Here is a 15,553-nt window from a genome sequence, read left to right as displayed (position 1 = left end):
AGGCTGTAGAGATACTTAAGCTTTGTATTAAAAATACATTTCCAAGTAACAGTTTCTGAATTAACATCTGATGACAATCTCTAACTAGCATCTTTTTTTCAGAGGTTGTTCAGATCCTGAATCTAATCCATTCAAGAAAACTGCTACCTAAGTTCTGTTACGTTAATAGGACAGGATACCATTTACAAGAGCGAGCCATGGAAGCTGTAAGTGGTCTACAACTACTGTACAAACATTGCTTGGAGTGGCATGTTGTGTCAGGAGAGAAGCACTGCTCCTAGCATGTCTCCTGGTAAACTTCACTGTTCGTCTTACTGCCTCTCTTTCATGTTTCAGCTGCTCAAAGTGAGTTTTGCTAGCTTTGGTAAGGAGAACCAATAAATCCAGAGTGGGCTGGACAGCACTGCAGTCTTTCTCCTGCTCAATTTATACTTACTTTGTGACAGCAGTCTTCATGCTGTCAGTTACCTTTCTACTTTAAGACAGAAAAAAGTGTTTTGAGAGTTCTTAGAGACCAGCAAAATAAATACAATAGTACTCAAAGGCTGGCTGCAGAAGTTGTACTGTCAAGTAAAATACAGCTTACTGGATTTATGGGAGAACTACCCCCAGGGTTAAATGGGATGAAGCATCTGTCAGTTACCTGAAAACTAGTCTTGAAATCATCTTTATAGTGGTAACTTTTCACATACTGCAATATTGTCATGTTTAGGTTTAATTCCAGTACAGACAATATGTAACCAGAGTATTTATTAAAATATTGATGGCATTAGCTAACCCTTTAGGAATGTGCTACAACTGGCACACTACTTAACTTGCAAACATTCTGTTTCTTGTATATTAGCAGAAAGGGCTTTATAGCCTAAATGAAAAGCAGTGAAACCAATAACAGGAGCTGCCATTACATGATTTTCCACTGAAACCAGAAACAAGGGGATCATTTATACTAAAGTCTATTTTTCCTTGAATAGGCTAGATTGTTTCACAGTCATGCAATATGTCTTAATCACAGGGTGAGGAAGGAATCTTTTCCTGTGTAATAACTGCACTTTATTTTGCACTAAAATTTTTCATCCTGCTAGATTGGGTGGTAAACCGCACTCCCTAGAAATACTGCTTTAAGGTCAACTGCAGTTTATCATTCAACTAAGCAAATATGCATTTAACATTGAATTGGTTTTATATCATTACTGTCCCATCAGCATATATGTGTGATAATTGTTAGAGAAGAAAATGTCTTGCACTCGAATTGTAAACTCCTGTAACCTGCTTGCATGGAGGTATATTCTTTAAACTATGCCTGATCATAAAGACGCTTACTGAAAATTTCAGCTTAGAAACTGTTTCAGTTGCACGTTTGATTTTGTAGCAAGTCTGCAGCTTTGGACTCACACATTGTTTCAGAGCTACAGAAAGTCATACTAGACCAATAGCCTTTTGCTACCATTTCTGTATCTCTCCTCCTACCTCTTGTTACCTTATGGTTACATGTCCTTCAACTTGTGTCAGTTTAACTTGAAAATAGATTATAAATAAAGTTACTTACTTTTTTTTGTCTGGATAGTTGTGGTTTTACTGTTCTAATTTGTTGATGTACTTAGAATAACAGGTAAATTGTATTCTTTAATAAACTGTGGAGCAGCAAACATAAACAGGTATTTTGGATGTGCAGAGTCTAGTTTTACTTTATTTTCTTTACAGTATTGACTCATTCTCTCGATTTAGTAAGCTGATCCTAAATTTATCTAATGTTTTAAAATTGAATTCTATACTTAAGGCTTTCCTGTGTATAAAATTAAGTGAAATAAGTCAAAAGTGAGGTTGCTATGTGCCAATATGGTTGCCAAGAAACGTGACAAGCCACTGGGTAGAATCTTGTAACACTAGTTAACTAGTAAAACCAGTCACCATTTTCTGTAAATGGCTACCTTTAGGTGATCTTATATATTTCAGCCAAAAATTCTTCTATCTTTTGTCAAAACAAATCCAAGGAAAAATACAGTTCAGTGCTTAACCAGGTCCTGAGTTCCTTCCTACATATGGCTTGGAGAATTGATCTAGGGCAGCCATGCAGGGTTTTTTTTCCTAATTTTCTTAAAAATCCACTTAAATGCCTGTGGGGTGGGCAGACTAATTTGTACCAGTTTAACAATATAAAATGCCCCAAGTTCTGCTTGGTTTCAGTTCTCTACTAACTGTGAAGCAGTATGCTTGTTCATGCCATGCCCTGTATGACAGGGATACACAATTCTGCACAAGGTTTGCTGTATTGCTGCTCCTTTCCAAAGACCAAGCCACAACCAGCACATCCTTTGGCTGATACTCTCTAGCTGCTAGTGCTTCAGCAGTGCCAGCTGCACTCCCTCATCTCATGCCTGTATCAGTCTCTAGTTGTTATGGTTATGCATGTACCATGCAAATACACTGCTCTACCAAGTACATGAAACTGTTTCTTTTTAGGGGTTTGGATTCCAGGAATTTCTGTGTAAAAGGCCAGTTCCTTAAAACTGAAGCAGTTTTGTCAGAATCATAATTTAAAACCTGTTTAAATAGTTTAAAAATAATTAAAACAACAAAAATAAGTACAAAGTGATACTGTTTCATATAAATCCCACCCCCTGACCCAAGTGATGTTAATGCAATGTAACCTGTTAGAGCTACAATTGATTCAAAGGCTTTATTTTCTGAAGGCAGAATGCATATGCATGTTTTGAAAGATGTAAGAATGTTCAGAAAATGCTCAGAGAAATGAAATAAGCAATAGTTAAATTTAGAGATATATAGGGATTTGGTTTTGCTTTTACACATTTTAATTTGATTCAGCTGCTAACACATCAAGAAAAAAAGAAAGCCCTTCAGCTGTACAGAATGTTTTCTTCAGCGTTGTTTGACTTCTGAAGAAACTACACAGACTTGTGCAATATCATCGTACTCGTATGTTCTTTTCAAAAACGTGTCTGTAAGTCTTAAGCCCGAGACACTCTAGAAAAGGAAAATATTTAAAAGAGTTGTTAGTAGAAAGAATTAGAAGCTTATAAAACAGCTATTTTATAACAAAACTATGCTATAAAGACTTACTTGCAATCCCTGCACTGAAGACAACAGTGTAAGTGCAAGATGGAGGGATGAGCTTGGGTGCAGCTTTCCAAGTTGCCTTCCTGAAACTCCGCACCAGTGGATGGAATTTGTATTGCACATTTCTAAAACCAGATCCATAGTCCTTTCACTGCTAGAGGAAATCATAAATAAAACAAAATAAACCTGTGGGCCTTTTTCTAAACACTCAAGTAAAAGTTGATTATTATTCAGGTTACTGTTAATCAAGAACTTATAAATAATCATAAGGCATCAAGCAAGATTTAGTCTGATGTGCAGTAGTGCAGTTGCATGTAGCTTTATCTGACACAAGTGTTCAGTTACAGATTTAGTAATACTGGATAGTGTAATACTGCTCACACTTTGGATGGAGGACAAGGTTTTCATGAGAAGTATCTGCAGAACAGAACATGATTTAGTCCCTGGCTTCAACTTCTATTTAGAATTATTTTATGTATATGTCACTCTTGTATCCCTTCTATAAAGGGCTACTGTGGAGCCTAGCACAAACGCGGATCAAGTCAAATTATGAACAGAGACATACAAAAGACTACAGTGACAATGTCCAACAAGCATTCAGGCAGTGATGCAAAAGTAGCCATAAAATTAGACTGGATAGAAACGGCATTATTTATTCTGATAAAATTAATTGTAATTAAAAAAATCCTATGTAAATACTCATTGTTAGGTTACCTAATAAGAACAAAAATGATTTGTGATTTAAGTATGAGGTACAATCTTAAATAATACTGCAGCCAGTTCCATGTTACTCTACTAGAAATTTTTGGCAATCTCCCAGTTCAAATAGTATTAACGGATCATAATGGGAGGGGTGTTACTTTGTTTGTTTCTTTGGGTTTTTGAAAATTGTTGTAATCCAAAAGATGTCTTTCAAGTAGTTTCATGTTGCTGTAACTCATAGGAAGGTCCAGATTTGAGTTGTTGCAGGAGAAAATACGGAAAGATGAAACAAAGACAGTGACAACTTACCCACTTAGGAAAAAGCGCAAGAATCACACGACATCATTACCTGCAATTTGTTACTTTACATGTAATGTCAAAAGGCTCTTCCAAATTTACGGTGTCTGGTATTGTCTCCAGAGAAAGCCTTACATCGCCATAGCCAGGAGCCTGAGAAGGTACAAGAGTGTATATTCTCAGATGCTGGATAGTGAAGTTTTTATTACTCAAGTTTTCATTTACTGCAACAAGATAGGAACAGAGGAATGTGAAGAAAGAAGATTGGCTCTTTGTGCTTTTGATTTTTACCCAGAACACAGCACTGCTCCATCCATTACCGATGATCACGTTCTTGATAGATTTAACTATTAATTAGACAAAGATGATCTTTATTACTAAGTAAGTTTTTCAGATAGTTCACATCCTTAAAATTTGAATACCCATATACAGTTTCAGATTAGCTTCATTCCAAGACCTGTAGGCAGGTAACAAATATACCAAGGACAACGTAAGTATAGTTTTCCTGCATAAACCCACCACTGTTCCACATCCTAGGAAAGGAAAGGTTGTTCATTCCCCGTGTCATTTCAGTCCACCAAGCCGCTGGCAAAATAATTAAGTGCCACCAATCAGAAATGCACGGTATGAACAGTGATCAACTACCCAATTCTGTCAACAGCTGAACATATTTCATTTGTTCAACTAACATGTATGTGATATTCTAGTTACTACCAACCACGGCTGATTCAAGATTGTAATATGCAGCTAAAAAACTAGATTTTCAATCCACACAATGACAGGTGTGGAAAAAAGGGAAAAATTTGCCCCACCTGACAATGCTTACTTGTGACATATGCGACAGGGGTGCTGTACTAAAAGTTACATTTACAGCTTGATTAAAAGATATACCCAAAGAAATCCAGAAAGCCAGTGACTGACAGGCTGGGTACATGCTATAGTCATACACAGTTCATTACAGACTGAAGACATGACATTTTAGAAAGCATATTAAGTTGCACGTTAGTGTGATCAAAGGCATGTTAAACTGATGGAGACTCCAGACCAGTCCATCAGCGTAAGTTTAGAACCTTTCAAGAAGGAAAAGTAATTAGCCAGCACTGGAAAAAGGCACACATTTTCAGCTGCGTTAGGTGACAGGAAGAAATCTACTTGAAAACTTATACCTAGTTCCCTAAACAATGCGTAGTTTTCCATAAGGTTAGGGTCTTCTTTTAAGAGACATAGTAAGAAAAAAAACCCAACAAAACCAACCAGCAATAAAAGCAGTATTTTATAGAGTAAGATTAGCAGCAATTCACCAAATCAAGACAAGGATCAGAGCAGATGAGAAGGCCTAAACCAGTACATCTCTGTTGGTCTTAACAATGAGATAGCTGCAAGAACTGATGGCTAGAGGTAAAAGCCATACAGTAACCCCAAAAGGAGGAACATAGTTTTCATCAAAAAATATGATTCCTCAGAGTATGGAATCAGCTAGACAATTCCTTGCTTGTGCTACTCAAGAGTAATGTTAACATTACTTGGATTAGTCATAGTCTAGTCCTGGACTGAGTACCTATGAGCAGGTGAACCACTCATGGCACGCTGTGGACATGCATCTGCCTCATGTAACATTGCCCCCCCAAAAGAATGGCAGTTGTGAATTCCAATACTGCTCCACAAAAACCCCCCAGTTATGGTAGGAAATTATCCAGGTTACTTGTTTCAAAAGTGCATTACTGATCTGAACCAAACAATGACAGAGGGGAATGCATTAGCTGAGGCTCAGGCACAGGAAAATGGAAGTCCCTTGTGCCCAAACCTTTATATAAATGATGGTGATGTGTCCTGGAGATAGCAAATGGAGAAGATTTTCCTAAGAACTGTTCCCACAGGTCTCCAAAGGCTTTACAAAAACGGTGTTTGTATTCACAGGGACAGGGACAGAAAACAAGAGATAGGCCAAGTGATGTGCAGTGCCTCACTGTAAGTCACTGACAAGAATAAAACTCAGCTTGTGTTTTGGATTCAGACCTGTGAGGGTTCTGCATGAAGGTGGTCAGTCTGCTAACACTTCCATTGAGTCTGCCTGTGTTGCCTATGTCTCCTGGTGAGTATGCTCGTGGCTTTTTGTTTGTTTTGAGAAAGATTTCTTTGGTAGAACTTAATCCCTGATTATTTGGACAGGATCTGTCTAAAGTGCATGACCCCCCACAGGTTTTCCAATTAATTATAAAACAGGATTATAGGACCTGGTAGAGGGTCTTAAACAGGCTTCATCTCCTTGTACACTGCAGTAGTGAGTTAATGAAATATAGCTTGCATATAATCTCTGTAGTCATTGTTTCAGTATTTGCAGAGTACCACTTTACTTAATTGTCCCTGATTTACCACCCATTGTAAGATGTATCCAGGGCTGCATCAAGAGGACTGTGACCAGCAGGTTGAAGGAGGTGATCCTGCCCCTCTACTCTGCTCTTGTGAGACCTCACTTGGAGTATTGTGTACAGTTCTGGTGTCCTCAACATAAAAAGGACATGGAACTGTTGGAACAAGTCCAGAGGAGGGCCAGGAGGGTGATCAGGGGACTGGAACACCTCCCATATGAAGACAGGCTGAGCAAGTTGGGGCTGTTCAGCCTGGAGAAGAGAAGGCTGCGTGGAGACCTCACAGCAGCCTTCCAGTATCTGAAGGGGGGCTATAGGGATGCTGGGGAGGGACTCTTCATTAGGGACTGTAGTGATAGGACAAGGGGTAATGGGTTAAAACTTCAGTAGGGGAAGTTTAAATTGGATTTAAGGAAGATGTTTTTTACCGTAAGGGTGGTGAGGCACTGGAATGGGTTGCCCAGGGAGGTTGTGAATGCTCCATCCCTGGCAGTGTTCAAGGCCACGTTGGACAGAGCCTTGGCTGACATGGGTTAGTGTGAGGTGTCCCTGCCCATGACAGGGGGGTTGGAACTTGATGATCTTAAGGTCCTTTCCAACCCTAACTATTCTATGATTCTATGGGGGAAACAATGGTTATAAGACTAGTAAACTAATGAGGAGGAAAATTATGGAAGGTGAAAGGAGCCTAGAAATGAAATAATCTGACAGCACTTAAGAAGATGAGAGGGCATTGCACTGCAGATCAAAGGGGAATTAAAACCCAAACCTGTTTGCTGCTTTTCCAAAAACAAATGTTGCTCAAAATTCACAAAATAGCTCATGTTTCTCTATTAATCACTAGCACAAAACAATGATGGATGACTAAAACTAATCCTGGAATGTGGAACTGTGTGAAATCACCAATGCTTAAAGTCTGATTCTCAAAGGTTCAACAAGAAGGGATGCCAAAAGAGAGAATACTGATTTAGAGAGAGGAGGTAGGGAGAAATCTGTCTTTAAAGAGAAGCAGTAAGAAAGATCAGTTGAAAATGAGATAGTTAGTTTAAAAACAAGTAACAAGTTTCAAATTAACAGGAGTAACTAAGGAAAAAGGGCAGCTTCTAATTTGATGAATTTATACAAATACTTAACACCTCAATTAAAAACAAAGAGAAGTTTTAGCAACTTAGCCATGAATTCTAGGATCCAAATTTGCTTGCCTAGTTGCAAGCCATACTTATTTCCATATAGAATTGCTTAATTTACTAGACTATAGGGCAGGGAGAAAGACAGAGCAGAGGCAGAAACCCAGTTATGAGCTTTATAAACTTAGACTAAGATTCAGTTGTCAAAGCTTTTTTACTTCCCTCCTGTATTACACCATCCCCAATTCAAAAGACACAGTTCAGGTTTACGTATTAGAGTAGACAGAGTCTGCAGCTGACTTAAGCAAGCTAGTAATTATGACTTAGTAATTATGACTTAAAATTCATGAAAAAATTCTAAATACGAATAGAACAGATGCAATCAAAACTGTGGACATGAAAGGTAAGTAGTATTATCCTGTAGACAAAAACTGTTAATCAAAATGAAAATGTATGAATTAGGGAGCAGACTGGTGCTTAAGTTAAACGTACCATCCTTTGGAGCTGGCTAGTTTGCAGCCTTCCTCGTTCACCCAGATTAGTTTTCCACACAATGTCTAGTTTACCAATCACTGTTACACCTTTTATTACTCCAGCCTTCTCTGCAAATTCTTGCTTTGGTTTTAGGCAGTATAAGTATTGACGTGTATCCATAGGTTGTAAATAAGTTCTTGAGCCAAAAGTAGACTCGCTAAAAGGGGAAAAAAAATGCAAAACAAGTTCTTAATTATAAGTTATTTTGAAGAACACTTAGGAAACCGACCTTTTTACCCAGTCCCTCACCAGTCTTACTCTGTGTGTGTGTCTATATTTTATTCATGGCAAAACACAGAATATTTTTTTTCCACAACAGAAAACAATTCTGTAATTTACACAGCATCAAGGATCAAAGTGGAAAAGAAAACTCCAAAACTATTCATCTGAGCCAGAGAGAAAGGAAATGGAAATCCATTTTGCTAAATTTACTGTCTGATATCTTGCATATCTTAGCACTTAAGCACAACTCTAGGAATTTTCCTCCGGCTATTTAGTTTCCTCCCAGTAAATCTCAGTGTCCTGAGTCTAAGATTCCCATTCAGGACAAGAACCATGACAGCAGCTGCAAACACTTGTAAGGACAGTGCTTCAGTACGTTGTAGGCGAACCCTTCAACAGACAAGAGAGAATTTTCACTTCAGCCCCCCACTGCAGAAGCACCCAAATACCACCTGCTCCAAAAATTCCAAAAGCAACTGCAACAGTTAACTTCTACCCAGACATCACAAGCTTTTGTATCCATAACGGTTTATTGAACACAGTAGACAATTCTTCTGGTATTTGGTATTTTACTGATACTAAATGACATTTAATTTATTTCAGCATGACAATTATTTTATATTTTAAGATCCTGTAAGGGCACTCACTGATTCATCTTGACTGCTGCCTTGCTAGGTCTTGATTAGAACAATTGAAAACAGTTCAGTCTACTAGAAGGAACCAGTGACAAGTCAGATGGTCCTATAAGCCTAAATATGTACACACAGATCAAAGCAGAACCAGATGTGGGCTAAATTTTAAATAGGAGATCCTGAAGTAGTATGTTACCATGTCATCCCTGTTACAAATTTTTTGAGGATAATTTGTATTAGAGGATTAAGCTGAGGATTTCTCTACTATATAGAATTACAAAGTTTTAAGAATAGTTTCTATAAAAGATAACTGTTAACAGCTTTCCTAGTTGGTACATAACAAGAATTAGATTTTTTAATCAAGCAAAGTGGTACAGTCCTTTCATTTCAGACAACTCTCTAATGCTTGCATTTAATGAAACCATAATACAAAGAATTTCAAAGTCAAAATATTCTGAATCTGAACATACCTTTCCCCTGCTGTATTAACTGTGTTCAGTTCTGCAACATTATACATCATTGATGGTTCTAAAGAAACCTTCTCCATAAACATTGGAGAGGTAGTGATATTCTGAATCTGAGCTTCCAGAAAAACTTCATCTGTCTGGAAAAAACAAAAGTGCAAGTTCATGAGAATCTGATTAGTGTTACTAAAAAGAGTAGACAGTCCTTTTGTTAAAAAAAATAATAAAGTCACGTGTTTAGTTCATGCCTGCAAATCAAATTAATTAACGCAAGAAAACACCTTAATCCCAGTAACAACAGGAGCAAAAGTGTTAGTCAACAGGTATCTCACCAAACAATGGATGTGGGATAATTTCACTATGTTCTAGCTATTGCTTATTTGTAATGCATCAGATCACCATTTCCCAAGACTTTCACCAAAACTCAATAGCAACCCGAATTTTAATCCAAATTATAAAAAAGAAAAAACTAAGAGTGGTAAGGAATTACAGTGCACAACAACATGCCAAGCCAGATTACTAGTGTGTTAAGCTGTATGAAAAAAAATTAAAGTAAGACTGTTTTTCTTAATTGAAGTAAAATAGGTCAGGTGCATGCTTTGAGATTTTATGATTATTGCAAAACATTGATGTACTGGATAAAAAGCAAAAACCAGCCTCATCTCTCACTCAGCTGCATCATGCCAATGGTTACCAATATTATATGCATCCAACAATTTAACTGGTGCTTTACCTTTAAAATGGCCTATGTCTGTTACGGACATGTCTGTTAAATGAAACTAATGCCTGAAGATGGCATATGTGAGGACCAATTCAAGTACATGAATAAAAGCCACAGACTGTTAAACTTCAGAAGCTGAAAAAAACACAGAACTAAAGGTGGTTTTGCACCACTGCTTCTGTGGAATTGCAGATGAGTGATGTCACTTTGCAGCTCTAAAATCTCAGGACAGGGTAATTACAGAAAGCTCAGTCTGTTAGAGACATGAGACCCTGAAAGGAAAAACAAACCCCCCAAAAGTGCCAATTTAAAAAAAAGGGTATATGTATACCAAATCTGATTTACAAGAGTTACTGATTCAGGCAGTTTGGCTAGCTGACTGTTGTAGATCCCTTCCAACTGAAATATTCTGTGCTATAAATTCAGTATGAAGAAGTATTTTATTATGATAGAAAAAAAAAAGTATTTTTATAGGGAAGGTAGAAGGAAGTTTACAGTTTCTTTTTAATCATTGTGAATAAATTATTTCACTATACAAATGGAGTCCTGCTTGTGAATTACAAAATAAAAGTGTGTCAAAATATTAAAAAAAATTTTAGGCTCAAAAGGCATTGCTTTATGAGAAATACAGAATGGTACTGGAAGTATTTGTTGTGCCTTATAAACACGTTAAACACAAACCAGATGATAACATATATATATTACTATATATGTGTATATATATAGTAATCAAAACTCTGCCAGCTCCATGGGTTACAGAGAGACCTCACACCTGAAGAAGGAGCTGAAAATAACTCCAACTAATATACGGCTCTCAGTAATCATTGCTACTAGCACCTGACTGTCACATAAATTGATACGATTTATATCCCATAAATCCATTGCTCAAAGTGTCCATTTACCCAAATTTAGTTGTTTTCAATGCGGCAACCATAGGCAGAAATTTAGAAAAAGCTAATTTGAAAAGGGTAAGAAAAATCAAGCAGCATAATGAAAAAGCAAGTTAGTCTTTTGTTATTCCTAAATCGGTTTAGTATTACATTTTAAAAACAAATGAATACTTAAGTACTTCAGATGAATGCAGCTGATTTAAATACAAGGCACACCTTAAAGTGAAATCAGATTGCAGAAGTACCATACTCGCTCATCAGCTGTCACATGCAGTTAAAAGTTGGAAAGTGCAGTTTCCAGCTAGCGAAAGGAAGGAAAAACATCCAACTGCTGCTCTCTCCTCAAACCCACTGTTCTCCAGCAACTACATGTGAAAAGTTCTGCCACAGCTTACATAAGCCATGCTGTAGTAAACCCTATATTTCTCTGGCTTAAATGCAGGAAAATTTTGGAGAAGATTAACTCCCATTTTCAAACAATGCTTCTAGACAAATTTGGTAAGATATTTTACAAGAGGACACCCATAAGCAAGAGTCTGTAATAATCAACTTTTGGTTTCAACAATGGGTATTAAAGAAAGAGCTAACCATTTAAATGATTAGCTGCACACACAAAGATGAGAAAACATGAGTTCGTGATATGCAGAACAGACATTGCTTTTCCATTATGTTTTTAAAAGAATGTCAACAACAAGCACAGAGACAGATAGGCAATTAAAAAAGCATACGTATTTATAAAAAAAAAATAAAAATTACCACAGAACTGAGGTCACTCTAATGGGAAAATAAAAAAAGAACACATTAGAGAAATTAGGGTTAAATGTTAAAGAAAAAGGAGGCTAACTTTCAAACAAAATGCATTTCTGCATTTTTTTGCACCATCTAAATAAGACAGCATTAGTAAGACAGAAACGTAAATAAAAATGGATGCAAACAAGGATGACAACTACGTTTCTAATAAGTTATAGCTAGTATGGTGACATGGTTTACTAGCTTTGCTTCAGAACAAATCCAAAGTAGAGCCTAAGGCACACAAGTCACAGATAAGATATGGTAGAACAAACTGACCCCCAAACAAGAGTTAGTTCTTCAGCAAGTTTAAAGTTTGTCCTGAATTTAAATACATGCAATGGTTGCACATGAAATAGAAAAACAGTCCTTATGATTTTACAGATAATTTGAAGTATCCACATGTATAAGGTCTCAAAAATAATGTGGTAAAGTTTTCTAGCAAAGCTACAATACTGCATCCTATAATAAAATCTGGCATAACATAATCAGGAAAAACTCCTTTTTGAGTATCAGTCATTAAAAAAAAAACAAGTTTGATTGCACCCTTTGTTTTCCTAAGTGTCTGTGTATTTGTCTCCCTATGTATGTTTGCAAGAACAGAACCTTTTCGAGAATCTTTTCCAAGGAACACCAAAAATCAGTGAGAGATTTTATATAGACTAGGGCAGGTAATTCATTCTCACGATTGCAGAGGGTTGAGACAACAGGGCTTGTGTTCTATGCACAAATTTCAGTGATCAACTTGATTTGGATGCTACTGCAATATAAGCAACAAGCAAGAAAATCAAGGTTCAGTGTCATTCCTTGTGTTAGAAAAAATGAAATTATGGATTATTATTTCCAGCAGAAAATAATTTTAGTTAAAGACTTCATGAACAGGTAGCATCACATCTCTAATACTAGTGGTAACAGTTTAACTGGTTAGTCAACCTTGGAAGAGCTTTAGTTCACTAATAACTGACACATACTAATTTCATTTTTTTTCCCTTCTCCCAAGAATAACAATCTTTGTTACTATTCAGGATGAAGTTCTTGGTGCATTCACAGCAATATAATATCACATACAGCATCTAAACAAAGACTTATCTCTGTTTTTTTCTAATTGTATTTGACTTCTGTGGCCACAACACATAGAAAAACTTTATATACTTTAAGAAATCAAATATGAATAGTACTATATCAGTGTGCTAGGCAAATGAAAGTTGATCACATAATATAATCCAAAATCTTAAAAAAAAAAAATAAAATTAATCAGTTGTATGGATACTATGATAATGGCAGTTGCATAAATTCCTGAACAGGAAGAACAAAGGCATCAAAGCAGCCTTTAAAAATGTTTACACAGTGGGGGAGGGGATGAAACAAAACAAAAAAATCCCCACAAATACAGGCACCAAAGCTTCTCACAGATCTTTATTATGAGGCTAATTGAAAATTAATTTTATTAAGTCCCTTATCAAGGCCGGTCAGTAAAATAATTTTGTAAGGCAAGGATATTTTTAACTATATCAATCCTTCTGACCACGATTTTCCTTAAAAAGATTTTCTTTCCATTATTCCCATTCATTATAAAGTGTTTCAGCACAAAACAAAATTTATACATGAAGTATGGAGAGACAGCAACATTTAACTTATCTGTTCCCCTACCACATATTTTCTATCAGAAATAATTTTGTTTGTTCCCAGAGGAATTACTTAGTTTCTTAGAATTTTTTTTATTCTTAAATCACAGCAGGAGACATTTCCAGATATTCCCATTTATGGATAATACTAGTTCTATAAAGCACTTGTGCTTATGTTCCAACCCTAATCTGGTATCTCACGCCTGGTCAACCTCAGGATTGAAGCCTGTGGCCTAGACACATATACCAAGATATTTTTGGGAAAATGTTTTCCTCAGAACTATGATATTTACATCACTTATGACCTATGCCTTCATTTAGCGTCCCTCTAAATAAATTACAGGCTATATATTAAATGTCTCATAATTTACATGCTATTCATTCACAGCACAAACTTCATGGGAAATTTCCTGCACAACTCTGAACAAGACAAGTCTTTGTATCTGGAATCCTTATGTGTACAGCAGAAATTATTATCTGTTGTTTTTCCCCACTGTTTTATTTATCAATATTGATGTCAGGGAAGGAAAGGCATATACCTGACACATCTACAGCCATAGTCTTGTGTGATGAACCCCAAGTGTGGCTGTGATGGAGATAACTAGAACAATTTGGCAACTCTCTTTTCTACATGCAAATTCATAGCACATCTATCTGCTGAGTTAAGAACGAACAGGAAAGCAAGATATTTTCTACTTAGCTTAATAAAGTTCTTTTTCAAATTGCCAAAATACCATGCATTTTGCTTCTCCTCTCACTGACACTTTAGGTTTTTTTTCTCTTGTCTACTGCCACATAAAACACCTACAGCTTCACTTTACCTTTTAAGGTATTCCAAACTGTTTAAAAATACCAATGAAGGTTTTCAACCAAATGACTACTGTAATAGCTGGCTGCATTTCAGGGATTATGGAGGAAGTTTAATACTCATAATGGAAGCTCTCAGTGTACTCTGCAAGTATCAGTCTGAACTTTGTGCAAGTAATACAGACTACTGTGCTTACAAAATTAAGCTACTCACTCACCATCACAAAGGAGACAAGTAATAATGATAGAAACAAATGTCCTAACTTCTTATGTAATGAGATAATGATGGAAACCAATGTCCTAACTACTTATGTCATGAGATAATGTGGAAGTTTATACAACAAACCTATATAACACTTGCATTGACAAGGAATGTCTACAAATAAAATGAATGCTGCATGTCATTTCTAAGACTTTTTACTATCTGTGCCACCTTCAGTCGAAATTCTTTTCATAAACAGCCAAACACCTAAGTATGCACAAATAAATACATAAGGCACATATAATATCATTTAGTTTTGAAGCACTGTGTGTAACTGCCACAAGCCTAAAAATTAACATTTTCTCAATGTAAGACCCTTCTGTTTGATACTTTCTGCTTCCTTAACCTGGTAGATTATTATCTCCTTTATGAAAAACTAATCACCCTTATAGTAAGTACTCTAGCAGCCTAAATATATGAGCAATAACTGAAAGTATTTGAGTTTATGGAAAGTGGAAAATACACAAAATTGGCAATTACATGAAGGTGTGACATGTCTGCTGTAGTTACCATCTCTTCCCCCCTTCATCAAAAGTGCATTTGTTTTTAAACTAAATGCTATAAACCCACCACCTAATTTTTTCCTTTTAAAATTGATTATAATCCTCAGAAAGGTGTACTTAAGAAGCTCTTTGAATTTAATCTAACCACCTAATGTGAAGTAATAAACACAGCACACCAAAACAAACTCAGATACACACAGCTCTCACCTCAGCATTGTAGAATTTGGTTTTCACATCTAGTGGTTTAAGAACCTGAATGAAACGGAAAAAAGACAGATTGACAATTGGTTTCTCAGACAACTTCAGCATAACTGTTTATAAGTGTCAAGATCTTTACTAAAGTGTTATTTTTCTTTTTGACCTTGCATAAAACAGGTGTATAATGAAATATATGATACAATCAGCCAAAACGTCACAGTTCAGCATATACACTTTCTGCTTCTTATTTGTACGCTTGATTGCTTTGCTCCTAAGCAGTGTTCTCAGATTTAAAACAAATACTCCTCCACCTAAGCACTGGCCTCATTCAAAACT

At 36.3% G+C, this 15,553-nt stretch overlaps 1 protein-coding gene across 5 annotated transcripts in view; it reads right to left on the bottom strand.

The window, feature by feature from the left end:
• Nucleotides 1–99: 99 nt before the first annotated feature.
• The window catches only part of TRAPPC13 (trafficking protein particle complex subunit 13), a 40,747-nt gene continuing 25,293 nt past the window's right edge, over nucleotides 100–15,553 (bottom strand). For 2 of the 5 annotated variants that reach the window (XM_061342662.1, XM_061342666.1), the window contains exons 7-13: nucleotides 15,227–15,271; nucleotides 11,790–11,807; nucleotides 9,429–9,562; nucleotides 8,063–8,261; nucleotides 4,127–4,227; nucleotides 3,079–3,229; nucleotides 100–2,982 (exon numbers count right to left, since the gene is read on the bottom strand). In XM_061342662.1, the coding sequence (XP_061198646.1) occupies nucleotides 2,878–2,982; nucleotides 3,079–3,229; nucleotides 4,127–4,227; nucleotides 8,063–8,261; nucleotides 9,429–9,562; nucleotides 11,790–11,807; nucleotides 15,227–15,271 (753 nt within the window). In that variant the 3' untranslated portion in view covers nucleotides 100–2,877. The remainder of the gene's footprint in view (nucleotides 2,983–3,078; nucleotides 3,230–4,126; nucleotides 4,228–8,062; nucleotides 8,262–9,428; nucleotides 9,563–11,789; nucleotides 11,808–15,226; nucleotides 15,272–15,553) is intronic. The other 3 variants (XM_061342663.1, XM_061342664.1, XM_061342665.1) reach the window with 3 other exon arrangements.

Source organism: Neopsephotus bourkii, unplaced genomic scaffold (assembly GCF_033783945.1).
Source record: "Neopsephotus bourkii isolate Nb327-2 ecotype Australia unplaced genomic scaffold, CSIRO-AGI_Nbou_v1 NB_1810, whole genome shotgun sequence".
Lineage (NCBI taxonomy): Eukaryota > Metazoa > Chordata > Aves > Psittaciformes > Psittacidae > Neopsephotus > Neopsephotus bourkii.
Note: the sequence above shows the minus strand (reverse complement) of the source record. Positions and strands in the feature narration are given on the sequence as shown.